This window comes from Staurois parvus, unplaced genomic scaffold (assembly GCF_062004578.1).
Source record: "Staurois parvus isolate SC_StPar_1 unplaced genomic scaffold, SC_StPar_1.0 ptg003601l, whole genome shotgun sequence".
NCBI lineage: Eukaryota > Metazoa > Chordata > Amphibia > Anura > Ranidae > Staurois > Staurois parvus.
This window is the reverse complement of record NW_028321397.1, coordinates 960,210-975,134: the sequence shown is the minus strand read 5'-3', so window position 1 is coordinate 975,134 and position 14,925 is coordinate 960,210. Positions and strand designations below refer to the sequence as shown.

At 43.7% G+C, this 14,925-nt stretch overlaps 1 protein-coding gene across 1 annotated transcript in view; it reads left to right on the top strand.

Annotated features, from left to right (window-relative positions):
• The window catches only part of TDRD12 (tudor domain containing 12), an 80,692-nt gene extending 66,336 nt beyond the window's left edge, over positions 1-14,356 (top strand). The window contains exons 26-31 of the mRNA XM_089667818.1: positions 920-1,012; positions 4,232-4,392; positions 10,586-10,699; positions 11,598-11,751; positions 11,837-11,903; positions 14,187-14,356. Of these exons, the coding sequence (XP_089523944.1) occupies positions 920-1,012; positions 4,232-4,392; positions 10,586-10,699; positions 11,598-11,751; positions 11,837-11,903; positions 14,187-14,278 (681 nt within the window). The 3' untranslated portion in view covers positions 14,279-14,356. The remainder of the gene's footprint in view (positions 1-919; positions 1,013-4,231; positions 4,393-10,585; positions 10,700-11,597; positions 11,752-11,836; positions 11,904-14,186) is intronic.
• The last annotated feature ends 569 nt before the right edge of the window (positions 14,357-14,925 follow it).

The following is a 14,925-nucleotide window of genomic DNA, read 5'->3' as shown; positions in this document are numbered from 1 at the left end:
AGTAGGAATTTTGCAAAAAGAGCTATGTTTGTATCTGCTAATAATGATTTTAGTGTATTTTTAGCAAAAATATTGTTCTGGTAAACATTTGCGCAAATATCATAGGGTCTTAAAAATCAGTAGCACCTTATTTTTATTCTACTTGTGCTATGCATTTAGAAAATATATGGTTTTGGGGGGTCTTTCACAACTCTGAAAGCTGTAATGGAAAAATGAAAACTTCAGATTTTTACAGAAATTTGGGTATTTACATTTCTGCATACGTTCAGTTTTTACCATTTGGCAAAAAGGATCAATTTAAAATTACAAATATTTGTTATTTATTACCTCAATACAGGTTAAGCTTTTATATATGGTAGTAATTTTGTAAAATTTGCGGTTTTTGTATCTGCTAGTAATGATTCTAGTGTATTTTTAGTGAAAATATTGTTTTGATAAACATTTTGCACAAATATCGTGGGGCCTTAAAAATTAGCACCTTTTTTTTTTTTTTTCATTCTACTGGTCATGTGCTTTCAGAAAATGTATGGTTTGGGGTTCTTTTAAAAACTTTGAAGACTGTAAGGGAAAAAAAAGCAAAGGAAAAATTGCAAAAATGGTCTGGCCACCTGGGTTGAAGAGTGGAGCACAGGGCCTGGCTGAGAAAGGGTTAAAATATCTCTTCCCTATCTAGATGCTTTAAGATCTAGGATACTATGACAGTCCAGTCCAGTCTTCGATCGCAGGTTACTAAGGCCCTCAGCATTTGGCATGAGTCAGAACTAAGCCTTCCCAGGTTGAGAGCCAAAGTGGGCAGGACTTTGCATTGAGATGAGGTCTTCTGCATGTCCTGCGCATACAAATAATTAATGTCTAGATGCACTGGAAACCATTTATGGAAAAGTTATATAAAGTTTTTACTTTCTTTGACTTTTGTCAGGTGACACGGATTATTAACAGAAGCATCAAAGGGAAAAACCACAGAGCCAAAGTCGTTCTTAATTTAGGAAACACCTACTGGTTGGACCCCATGGTAAGAAGAAGATGTAGATGGGGTTTATGTGTACTTCTTATTGTAAGGTGTTAATTAATTGGAAACTACATCTAGCTTTGTCACTAGAAATATATCAATTGATCAGCAAATGAAACTAGAATTATGAGCAAACGAACTTTCGCTGGATGAGTTGCAATTCAAATATTTATCGAATATGAATGTGGCTGCTCATGCAAACCATAATTCACAGTTACCTGGAAATATTAGAAAAAATCAAATGTAACATGCCAGTTGGTATACTCTCAAGTGAAATCTACAAATTATGATTGACCAGAGCAAAAGGGGATTTCTTTCTCATCCATTAAGGAACACAGGAATTCAGATACAGTTGGGTTATCCTGCTACCTGGAGAATGATTAGGCAATGACCAACAGAAAAATCTTAGAGAAACGTGGGATTTGAAAAAATATATTTACTCACCTAGATGGCTGCAGCTGTCCCCTGCCGGCTCTGAGCTTGAGAACTGAGCCATCACATGACTGCTGATCACTTCACTGAGCAAAGAGCAGGGACTGTCACTCACTGGAGGGGGTGGGAGTGGAAGGCTCAGGCTCTCAGCGGCATTTTTTGCTAGTGATCTGGGAGTATGGACATCTTTTCTCCGGGTCGCCTTTTTTTTTTCTGTTCTCTAGCATTTCAGTTTCAGACAAGATTCCTCTCTGCATTGCTGCTTGAACTGGTCTAGCTAGCCCCAGCTTTGGAGGCTGTACCCTGGTGAACTGGATGCACAGGGCTAGCCTGGAATGTGACCTTCAGGTTCTGGAACTGTGGGCCTTAACTCTCATCCTCATGAACACCACCTGTCCGCAAGACATGAACAGCCTCTTGGGATACATATACTCCTCATGGTTCCTCCTTCTCGTTAGGACTCCCTGATCCACGAGTTAAGACTAGCTTTAACCGTCCTTTATTTGTCCAAAGACCAGGATTCTCATGTTTGCCCATGCACACCTATTGCTCTTCGGAGCACTCGCACACTTGGGTTCACTTTAGTGCCCTCTTCTGGCTTCCCCTTTTTAGAATGCTCATGCCACTTTCTGTACAGAGTAAGCCTCATGAAGCCTGCTAGTTAGCATCTCAACTAGGACTTAACCCCTGTAAGATCTGGCTGATTCGGGTGTAACCTGGTCCTAGTGTTGGTGGTCACCTGTGAGTGAGGCAGTCCAGCTTAAGCCCTCCTTTAGAAGGTCCACACCCTTGTTTGTAGCTCTCTTGACATCAGGCAAGGTTTTCATTCCTTACCCTCCATTGAATGACAGCAGAGAGGTTGGGGACCCCCCTCCTCCCCCCAGAATGGTCCTTCCCTTTACTATTCTTTTCCAGCTCTCTTCATTCCACCTCCCTTCCGTTGTAGGTTTGCGTTATGAGCAGGCCTTTGATCCCGTTTGCACATACCAGGTAAACTCTGTCATAGCCTTTACGTCTCCTCAGGCAATTGAAATATTTTTTTTTACTTTTGTTCGTCCGCTCTTTTTGAACAAATAGTTTCCAACTTTGAATTTCGTAGGTGTTGCAGTGAAAGGGAGAGTTGTTTGACCCCCTGTGCTAAACAATGCTTAGAGTTTTGGACTCGCTCAGATCATCATTTTTAAAGGATCCTGGCTTCCACTCAGTTTCTCCATGTCATAAATCATCTCTTTTCTGCTGACGGGCCTGGATCCACATTTGGCTCTAAACACTTTTAAGGTTCAGATGTCTGCCGTTATCATACTATTTTAAAGACCGTTGGCCTCTTCTTCTTTAATTAAGACCTTTGCACAGGGGTCTACCATGTAACTCCCCTTATCTTTTCCCCAATGTCTCAGCAGCATCTGGTTTTGCTTCAGAAACAGCTGTTTGAACTCATTAGAGACATGCCTCTCTCTACTTGCACTTAAAAGGTTGATAGGTGGATTTCATTGTAGCCATAACCTCTGTTAAGTAAAGTGTCTGAACTAGCAGCTTTCCCTTAGAAAGATTAAATTTTTGGTCTTGCATACGGACAAGGTGGTGTTGAGGTCCAGGATTTTCTTCTTGCCTAAGGTAGTTATTGCCTATTGGACGAAACGCGTCAGCAAGGAGTGTCTAGTGCTGACGTCATGCCACTGCGAGATCCCAGGTTGGTAGCAGCTTCCTATGTAAGCAATTCTACTGTTTGTTTTGTACTGTTTTAATGCCATTTTTTAAATAAATATGCTATTGGAGATTCGTTGTGCTCCTTTGGAGCTTTATTTGTCACAGCCCCCATTCCCGCTGAGAGGTGCCTGGTGATGCAGTTACTGGGAGATATCACATATACATTGGTTGTGGTGGATTTGTTATATGAGCGCATATGCTTTTGTAATGACAGCCATCATTTCCGGTGAGTTTTTAATTTACAAGGAGGCGGTGGTGGGCCTTTGATTACGCTAGATGAAGAGTGATCACAACTGTCAAGTTAATGGCATTTACGGTTTAAAAAGTTTCTCCGAGACTTTTATCATTTTTTATGGAGCTTTTTATTTTACTTAATTTTATTGTATTATATATTTTTGATCACATTTTTTGTTATTGAACAATTGTTTTGGTGGCGCTGCACTTTTTGAGAGTTTATATGTGTGTAGGTTTGTTATACTATGTGTTGGTGAGAGGGGCCACATAGCAGAAGACACAGCGCGGATGTATTTTTTGTTTTGATTTAGTTATTGCCTTTCATATCAACTACTAGTTCATTGTTCTCCTGCCCATCTGTCCTTTGTCAGACAGACCATTGTTCAAGTTTATGGTCCCAGAGATTGGGCTCCAGCCTTTATTATCCATACATACTCTACTACATTAGCCACCTGGTGTTCATTCGTTCTATTTGTGACCCTCAATGGACTAGAAAAAGAATAGGATGTTTGTACTCCCTGTAATAATATCCTTTTCTTGAAATCCATTGAGGGGCTCAAATCCCACCCCTCTTTGTTTCTGATTATGGTTTCTGCACTCTCTTGCTACACAACTGAGGCATGCTGGTAGTAGGAGGGGTTACCTTGGGCTGGCCTACAATTTTATTTTTTTTGTTTGTCAATGTTCAGTCCTCCTGTAGGGGAAAGTATAACCCAACAGTTAAGACTTCCTGTGTCCCCTAATGGAGTCCAAGAAAAGGATTTTACAGTGAGCACTAAAATGTTATTTTCCAGTATATCAAAGTGATTGGATGCACTGATCACTGTACTGTGCCACCTCTCTGTGTAGGTGCAGATAAGCCCACTGACCGGCCTGTCCACCGTTGTGTATGACCTAAATGCCCGCCAGGAGATCTTCGCTACAGGTATGGCAACCGATAACCCTGAACATGTGACCCACCTGAAAGCCCTGCTGAATTCTGCCAAGACCCCACTGATGTCTGCTGTTAGGTTTGTGTCTTAATAATAGACTCTAAATGGCGCCATATGAAAATTGTATTTACGGATTTTTTTTTTATCTTTTTGGGAAATGTAGTCCTTGAAACGTTTTTTTTTTTTATGTCAGAAGCCTTGAGCTGATTATCAGTATGAGGCTCCTATCTATGAGGACAGATATGAATGAGTAGTAGCTAGCTAGTATTCTAGCCATTATTTTATCCCCCCTTACACTAAAGCACCTTCCTAAATCTTAGTTGATCCTGTCACAAAAAATAATTAGTAAGGCCACTATTACTTGTAAAAGAAGAGTGTGCATGCTCACCGTTCTCCATTGCCTGCACTGCCCATTGCCTGCACTGCCCATTGCCTGCACTGCCCATTGCCATTATGTTTATTACAAATGGTTACCATTGTATGGGAAACTTTCCTTGAAACCCCACAGCTCTCGGTGGTTCCTGCTGCTGACCTCCATGACACTACTACAGGGCTTGAAAAAGCTGCTCGCCAAATGCGAGGAGAAATTCCTCTATGGCGAGCAGTGAGCACAGATGAAGCATGGAGCGACTGCACCTGCGCTCCAAGCCTCTTTGTGAAGCCGCGTTTCGGTTTATAACTTCCAGTGCGCGTCCGGTGAGTGCGCATTTTTCACTTTTGGTTGGAGTCACAAGTTCATCTGCTATATTTCTTCTTGATACAGACTCTATATCCGTTTACGCATTCACATGCGTTTATATATGTGGACATATTGTTTTTATTTGTTTTGAGCGCTACACCCCACTTATTTATCAGTACTTACTCCTAGTCCCTCCGAGTCCCCCATGGCGGTGGAGAGGGTGTCTCCTCTCAGCGGAGGAGAGCGGACCTCTCCTGCACCTGTCCCCTCAGCGGCGGTGCCGCAGAAGCCGGAAGTTGTAAACCGAAACACTTATTTATCTATACTTTTACAGAGTTTTTATTGGTACCGCTTGGTGTTTTAGCAGCAACTTTTAGGAGCGCTCACTTCTATTTACTTTTATAGGAGTAAGTACTGTATACAACATGTCCTATCACTATACAAGGGAGGGGGGATATACATTATTGTATACATGTCATATCACTATAATGGTTTCATTGGAAAAGCCTTGTTTGCGTAGTTGCAAATACACACATACACTCACAGTAGATACACAGAATATAACTGGATTCCAACATTTATAGGTAAAGCTGATCCAGGGAGTATCCGATTGCCTCTCGGGATCAGGAAGAAATTTTTTCCCAGCAGGAGCAAATTGGATCATGCTTTGTTGGGTTTTTTTTTGCCTTCCTCTGAATTCACTTTGGGTATAGGATTATAACTATTTTTTTTTTTGGTTGAACTGGATGGACTTTTGCCTTTTTTCAGCCAGACTAACTATTGAACACACACGGCATGTAATCTAATTCTCATTCATGCACATTTTTAGCAGCTCATCAGATGAATGTTTAACTGGGTCAGAGAGCGTTCCTGAGAAACCACAGGTCACGAGTCCTTCACCACCTGTCAAGGAGAGGGAATCTGGTAAGGGTTTTGAACTGTGTTATATGTGTACATTGGGGGATAATTACTAAAATTGGTGCCCACAGGATCTGGAGCAGCTGTGCATAGTAACCAATCTGCTTCTAGGTTTTATTGTCAACGCTTAACTGAGCAAGCTGAGACTAGAAACTGATTGGTTACTATGCAGAGCTGCACCACATTCTGTGTGCACCACTATGTCTGTGGAACTCTTAATGGCTGAGTTAAAGTAAACTTGGCATGGCCATGGTATAGAGGCTTCCATTATTGACCTCTGTTAGTTGGCTGCTTGTTACACTGACTCCCGGGCTTAAAGTGTATGTCCAGCAGCGGCGGACTGACAACTCATCCGCCGCACGTTCCTAACCCCAGAAACCACTAAACAGCTCATCCACTCCCTCATCATATCACGACTCGACTACTGCAACTCCCTCCTCACTGGCCTGCCTCGCCGCTGGCTATCCCCTCTTCAGTCCATCCTGAACACGGCTGCCAGACTCATTCACCTTTCCAACCGCTCTGTCTCCGCCACCCCCCTCTGCCAATCCCTCCACTGGCTTCCGATTGTGCAACGGATCAAATTCAAAATCCTAACGCTGACGTACAAAGCTGTCCACCATACTGCCCCGAACTACATCACCGACCTAATATCCAAGTACCGCCCAGCACGCACACTCCGCTCCTCACAAGACCTCCTTCTCTCTAGTTCCCTGGTCTCCTCCTCCCATGCCCGCCTCCAGGACTTCTCCAGGGTGTCACCCATCCTCTGGAACTCCCTGCCCCAACCCATCAGATTATCACCTACTCTCCTCTCCTTTAGGCGCACCCTGAAAACCCATCTCTTCAGGGAAGCCTACCCCACCCCCTGCTAACTTGCCGACCTCCTCCACTCTTCCTACCACTCCATCCCCCACAGCTATCTCCTCCTGTGCCACCACCCCCTCCCTCCTAGATTGTAAGCTCCAAAGAGCAGGGCCCTTGATCCCCTCATGTTTTGCATTGTATTGGTATTGTTCTGTCACATGTTCTGTCTCCCTTTGTAATGTACAGCGCTGAGCGAACTATTGGCGCTTTATAAATACTGTATAATAATAATAACTCATGGGACCCCTGGGCAATAGGGGATCATGGGGCCCCTGTGTCTTTGCCCAAACTCAAAATAGCCTATGAAAAAGGTACCAGGGGCATCTCATGTGGCCCCCTACTGACCCTAGGCTCTCGGGTAGTGCCCGAGTTTCTAAATGGTCAGTCTGCCCCTGATGTCCAGGCAGTACTAGGGATGCACCGAAATTTCAGTGGCCGAAACGTTTAGGCCAAAAACACCCCTTTCGGCCGTCGGCCGATATGAAAAGAAGCACCAATACAGGTGCTGAAAAAACCCCGCCCCTCGGTGCTGCCGCTCGGTAGTTCTCAGCTTTACCTGAGAAACCATCAAACAATCCCGGCACTGGGCATAGAGATGAGTGAAGGAAAGATGGCCTCCACTCATCTCTTTGCCCTTGGAGGCCCGGAGCGATGTCACTTCCCGTTCCGGCAATTTTTTTTTTTTTTTTTAAAAGCACTAGATCAATGCTTTTTTTTGATCCAATGCCTTACATTGCAGAGAAGAGATGTAGGGTTTTATTGACCCCATATCTCTCCATAAAGAGTACCTGTCACTAATTATTTCTTTCACAGGGGATGCATGCATTTCTTGTGATAAGAATAAAAGTGATTACATTTTTTTTTTAAATTTATTTAATGTTTTTTTTGGGGGGGCGGGGTTGCACTGTCCCTTTTAAAAAAAAGTTTAAAGTGCCCCCGTTCCCCCCGTGGTGAACACATACATAGGCCATGTCCACATTTGTAAATGGTGTTCAAAGCACACACGTGTGCTATCGCAACGAACGTCAGAGCAATAATTCTCGCACTAGACCTTCTCTGTTACTTTACACTAACCTGTAGAAATTTTTAAAGCATCGCCCATAAAGATATTTTAAGTACTGCAGTTTCACGCCATTCCACGAGCGTGCGCAATTTTAAAGCATGACATGTTGGGTATCTATTTACTCGCCGTAAAATCCTCTTTCATATTTTACACAAAATTTGGGTATATATTGATTTTTTTTTTTTTTTAATCAAAGTGTATTTTTTCCTAAAAAATATATATTCATTTTTAAAAACTGCGCATTTTGGATTTCAGCCAAGTGCATTTTGAATTTTTGGTTTTGGCACCAGAGTTTTCATTTCGGTGCACCACTAGGCATTACCTAAGTTATCTGAAAACCTTCCTCTCTCCCATTTACTTCCTGTCCTCAAGAAGCAACAGGAAACAAGTTCACCTATTGGATTATTTATTAAAATAATCTAAAATGTTTGATTCCTCCTCAACTTCTGTCCCAGTGCCAATGTGTAAACGTACAAATACAGCCGAAAAAAAAGAAAAAACTTGACACACCTCCTTGTTGCTGGGGTGCAGCTGTATACAGGCAGACATGTCTGTGCATCTGAATCGTGCTGTTCGGATTGGGTTGTTCACTACTGTCATTTACTTCTCTCTAGATAAACAGGTGGCTAAGCCCAAAGAACCCCAGCCAATTCAGAATCCTCCATCCATGAGGTTTGTTTATGATTTGTTACCATTATTAAAGTGATATTAAAGGCATTTGCTTTTTTAAAAAAAAAATAATAGCTGCTCATTGATTTTGCATAGAGCAGTGCCGATCTTCCTCTTCTTGGGTCTCCCGCCAGCGCTCCTGGCCCCTCCCTCCTGTCAAGTGCCCCCACAGCAAGCTACTTGCTGTGAGGGCAACCAAGCAGGCTCGCTCCCGAGCCGCTTCTCTGCATGTCATTTCACGCACAGAACTGCAGCAAGGCCCCACCCCCTCTCTCTCTCTTTCTCTCTCTCCTTATTGGCTCACTGGCTATGATTGAGAGCAGTGGGAGCCAATGGTTTCTGCTGCTGTCTCAGCCAATGACTACGGAGAGTCCACAGGTAGCCAAGGCTCTTGTGCACATCGCTGGATCACGGTGGGGCTCAGGTAAGGGTTTTGTTTTTTACCTTCATGCATAGAATGCATTAGAGTGACGAGCTTTGGGCCAGTACATTGACTAGCTGAAAAGTCACATGTTTGTAAGCACTATGTGTGAATTGTATAAAACTAACAATGAGGGCATCTATGAAAAGTTGCTTGACTCTCCTTGATGTCTGCTTTGAAGTTAAGCCCCAACCCAAGACCTCCAGCCCTGCCCACAGCTCATCTGCCCAAGCCTTAAGGCCTGTACGCAGAATACGTAAATCGTACGAAAATATCCAGAAGCGATCGTCCAATTATCTGATCATTTTTACACAGCTTTTAAGAGCCGATTACAACAGTTCATGTGACAATATCCGAAGTGAGAAACACGAAAATCTTTCTCATACAACAGCAGAATGAACAATTTTCGTTTAACCACTTGCCACTTGATCATCAGTGCCTAGCAGTGCCGCCCACAAGTGCCCATCATTGCCACCCACCTGTGCCCATCAGTGCTGCCTGTCAGTTCCACCTATCAGTGTCCATCCTTGTTGCATATCAGTGCTGCATCATCAGTGCCAGCTCATCTTTGCCACCTGTCAGTGCCCATCAGTGCTGCCCATCAGTGCCGCCTATCAGTGCTGCCTATCAGTGCAGCCTCATCAACGCACATCGGAAAAGGAGAAAAATTACCTGTTTGCAAAATTTTATAATAGCAACAAAGAAAAACTTTTTTTTTTTTTTACATTTTTGCTCTTTTTTTTTGTTTATAGCACAAAAAACACCCAGCGGCAAGTAAATACCACCAAAAGAAAGCTCTATTTTGTGAAAAAAATGATTACAATTTCATATGGGTACAATGTTGGATGACCACGCAATTATCATTCAAAGTGCAACAGCGCTGAAAGCTGAAAATTGGCCTGGGCATGAAGGGGGTATAAGTGCCCTGTAGGCAAGTGGTTAATCAGTACAGTTGTCATCCAAAAAAAAAAAAAAATCAGAAGACCAAGACCGCACATGCTCAGAAACGAAAAATCACAATACATTACATCACTTGCATTCTGTTGTAAGAGAATTTTCTTAACTTTAGTAACCTTTTCATTTTCGATATAAGACTAACATGCAAACAAGAAATGGCCGATTATTCCCCCGATATTCTCATCGTGTGTACGGGACTTTAGTAGCCAGCAGAAGTCCTGGTGAGGTTTTGTTCAGAGCTGTAAAAGTCCTGGTCTTTGTGATATTACAATATGGACACTTTGACGCGTTATTTAAAGGGTACTGAAAGGCTTTTTTAGTTGCCTTCTCCATTGCTAGTTTGAAATATGTGATGTGTTGTTAGAGCAGGGGTGTCCAAACTATGGCCCTCCAGGTGTTGAGGAACTGCAAGTCCCATGAGGCCTTGCAAGACTCTGACATCCACAGGCAAGACACCCAGAGGCAGAGGCATGATGGGACTTGTAGTACTTCAACAGCTGGAGGGCCAGTTTGGACACCTCTGTGTTAGAGATTACGTGAAATTGATTATTTTCTTTAAAACAGAATGTTGTTTATGTTCCTGTATGACCAGTGTAAACTCACACAAGACTGTTGGGTCCTCTTTTCCCTGGAAAGGTTTGGGAGGGTTTCTATACTCAATTTCCTAAATCTTCCCTCCTGTGTATTTGCTTTGTAGCTTCCACCCAGAAGTGAGATGGTATGAAAGAGGCGACGCGGTTTTCTTGGCTGTGAAATTACAAGACATAGCAGATCATAAGTGTACATTCCACGCTACCAGAGTGCTGTTCAGGTAATCACAGTATGACTTATGTAGCCATTATTAATATTATAAATAGCATTTGGACCGAGCATAAATCGTGCAAACAATATAAACATATTAACAATCCATATATAATGAGTGGTAAACATCTATAAACTGGTTTTGGTAAACAGTCTCAGTATGTGAAACATAAATCGCAAACATTCTAGATTCTTGATTGTGAACTCCGTATTAAAGTGACAGGCGATCCACTGTGCTCGGACTGGTGCCCCACATGGATTTGCACTCCCCATCATCCCATGACCACCTATCTCTAGGATGGTCAGTTGTGTTTGTTGGGACTATCCCAGTAACAGCATTGGGTTGGTGACCGATATTACTTCACAAGTACTCCAGAGCATTGCTAATGGTAACCAATATATCTCCATAGGGGCTTGATGGTACTGCTAATGGTAACCAGTGATCCTTCCCAGGGGTGAAATTAATACCACAAATCCTCCTCTCCTTCTATTCTTCCATACTGCATGGCACTTGGATGGAAGAAATTAACCGGTTGTGAAAACATACACTTGTTTTCTTTAGCAAACCCTTTGCATAGTAGAGTCAAAAATATTGTTTTTTTCTCAAAATTGTCGGTCTTTTTTTTTTTTTTTTTTTTTTTTTATAGCGCAGAAAATAAAAAACACACAGGCGATCAAATACCACCAATAGAAAGCTCAATTTGTGGGAAAAAAGGAATAATTTTAATTTGGGTGCAGTGTTGCATGACCGTGCAATTGTCAGTTAAAATAACGCAGCGCCGTAACGCAAATAATGGCCTGGTCGGGAGGGGGGGGGGGGGGGTGGAATCCTCTGGAGGGCAAGGGGTTAAATGCAATGTTTGGTGGATAGAAATCATGAAACTTGGATTCCATGTTATTTTTTGCAGTTGTCATGCTGGAGGGAAGCACTATAAAGCAGACTTGGATCTCTCTAAGGAGATTGTTGCTGAAAAGTCTCAGTGTTTGGTGAAGAGCGGAGAAGCCATGATTACATTAAAGAAGAAGAATCCTGAATCATGGAGCAGGCTACTAACACAGAAGGTGAGTCCTGGTATAGATAATGTGCTTCTTGTACCGTCTGTACAGCTTAATGGACCAGACTGACCAGTACTGTACTCTGCTTCAGCACCCGAACGTCAACTACGACTATGACCAGCTGGAAGATTCCGAGGATGGCAGCTCACATCTTGCAGGTATGTATGGCCTTTCTGCTTCACATTGTAATTCTCCATACTGAAGGAGCAGCTTTATAGTGACATGAGACACAGGTACTGATACAGGGACCACCATTGGACCCTAAAAATTTTTCTGCCATCCCCCAGCTTAGACACACCACATATACTAGCCAATTGATATTCTACCACCTTTTTCTAACCTGAGCTCCATGCAGATATGAAAAAAAACCCAAAAAAGTACACACTATATGCTTTGGTTTACAACCTCTTTAAAGTTTAACCTCTTCACGCCGGCGCCTCCCGGCCCCTTAAGGGTTTCAGGAGGCAGGGCGGGGTTTTAGGGTCATGGGACCGCCGTGATTCGCCGTCACGGCAGTCACATGATCGGGAAAAGTCCCAATCGAAAGAGGAGATCGGGACCTTTCCGTGAGTACCGGACATGGTACGCAGGGCGCGCGCTCTCAGCACATATGTTTTTCTTAATTGCGCACAAATGTGCGGCCGCTCGGCGTCTAGGCCCAACGCCGGGAGGTCACACATTTGTGTGCGGCCGGCGTGAAGAGGTTAAAAAAATCCCTGGACACCAGCTTTTACCAGACTGAATTGCATAGTTGCAAAAAAGACAAAGCAAGAGCACCAGGCCTAGCGCATTATGCCAACCATTAGGAACCATTAGACCTTGGCTTCTAGATGAGAGCCGTCCCAGGGCCAGAGTACGGCTGATGTTTTTTGAAGGCAAAAGCCATACTTTGGCCCTGGGATGGCTCTCATCTAGACGCCAGGGTCTATTGGTTCCTATCACGTATTGCACTACGTGGCTGTCATTAGATATACGATTTGTCATCATTTTAACAATGCAAAAACAGATGCATAAATGAACAATATATCCGTTTACATCGATTTTTTGTCCATTCTGGGGGTTTTACGGAAGAAAAATAGGGTTTTCTTCTGTTCAAAAAACTGGATGTTAATGGATGCGGACATTAATGGTTGTAAACATATGATCATCCGCTAGTCCATCCTTTCTCAATCAGGGTTCCCAGGCACCCTGGGGTGCCTTGAGATTTCTTCAGAGATGCCTTGGCAATATGTCTAAAAATTTCCCAAAATTGTATACAAGCCAGCGGGTGGAACAATCTGCCTTTTAGTTACACAAAGCCATAGGTTTTCATTGTGCGCCATTACAACCTTTTAGCCGCCAGCGTCCTGACAACCAATGACATCATCAGTTGATAAGGAGGATGTCAGCTGCCTGCACAGAATCCTAGTTTGACCCTCCTCTGCCCCTCTCCATCAGTGCTGGGGTCACATTAGCTCAGTGATAGAAAAAAACTGAGAGAGAGGAGAAACCTTGGAATACTAGTCAGTACCAGTGTGCAAAAGTGTATTGCTTTGGAAGAATAAATCACCTCCAATGTTGGGTGTCCTACATGTGTGGATGTTGCTGAGTTATATAAAACTATTTAGAATAGTTTTTCACATTTTAGAATGGGGTGCCTCAAGACTGTCCATAATTTTAAAGGGTGCCTTGACTGAAAAAAAGTTGAGAAACACTGCGCTAGTCCATAGAAATACATGGGTGTCCATAAACAGATGAAAAATGGACTTAAAGCGGAGCTCCACCCAAAAGGGGAGGTTCCGTTTTAAGGACTGCTCCCCATTAAGGATTGGCACCTTTGGGGGAAAGCGAGCGGGTACCCGAATTTGACAGATATCTGCTTCCACTTCCAGTCCGATCACCTAAGGGGATTAGAAGCGGAAGGTGTCCTCCCTCCCTGTAGTCTTTTGGGACACGTGACAGGTCCCAGAAGACTACAGGACCATTCATGAAGCGCAGCGCTACTCGCACATGTGCAGTGGGTACCCGGCTGTGAAGCCACAAGCTGTCACAGCCTGGTGCCCACACTGAAGATGCCGGCCTCCTGGAATACAGGACGGCCGGTGAAACAAGCTGAGGGGGACACACCAAGGGACAGGTAAGTGGCTGTTTTTTGCAAGTCAAGAGCTACAGTTTTTGTAGCTGCTGACTTTTATTTTTTGACAGTGTGAGTGGAACTCCGCTTTAAAGCACACCTGTGTGAAAGAACCCTTATGGAACATATATGGACCATATGGAGGGGTTTTTGTAGAGGTAGTTGCAGGCTGTATGGATTTACATCGATCATCTGGTTCACGGGATAATGGACCTGCAGGGACTTGTGTGCAATGCGTGCTTCACTGGGATGTTATGATTTGAAAATATAGGGGCATCTACTGCAGTATCTTGTATCTCTGATCCTTTATCTCTGTTCCCTTCCCTAGTGTACCAAAAACCCCTCAGCAAGTCCTACACCTTCCTGTGTGAGAGTGCCGTGTCCACCGACTACAGCGACACGGAAAGTTTCAGCGATTAGCCCAGTAAGACGCATAGAGGAGGAACGGTTTTATGATGTCATTCTTCTGTTCTTATAATACAGCTCAGGATGGATTCACTTTCTTTGTATATTCCTGTAGATAGATTATCTATATATTTTTATTTTCTTAAAATAATTTCCAGCTTTCACTGAAAAATGCACAAAAGGAAACCAAAAAAATCTACGACACCCACCACCAAAAATATGGCCTTCATTGAAGTGGAAGCCCAAGCATGGCAGCACTACCTCCTTCTGAGGGCGAGGGAAGAGTTTGTGCTCAATTGTTGATATGCACGTAAGAATGCATGATGTATTATTTCTGACAATATTGTGTCCAGGGTGGGAGGGATAAAGAATGGCACCGGACCTGGGAATCATCCTGACAAACGCCAACCAAACGGCAGATTCTCATTGTGGAGCTGCTCAGTGTGATTCATGTCGGGGCTATTTCCAGCCAGGATCTCTCTCACCCATCCCCCACGCCACCCCATCCCACTCCACGCCACCCCGTCCCACGCCACCCTGTCCCACGCCACCCCTTCCCACGCCACCCCTTCCCACGCCACCCCTTCCCATGCCACCCCTTCCCACCCCACCCCGTCCCACCCCACCCCTTCCCACCCCACCCCGTCCCACCCCATCCCACC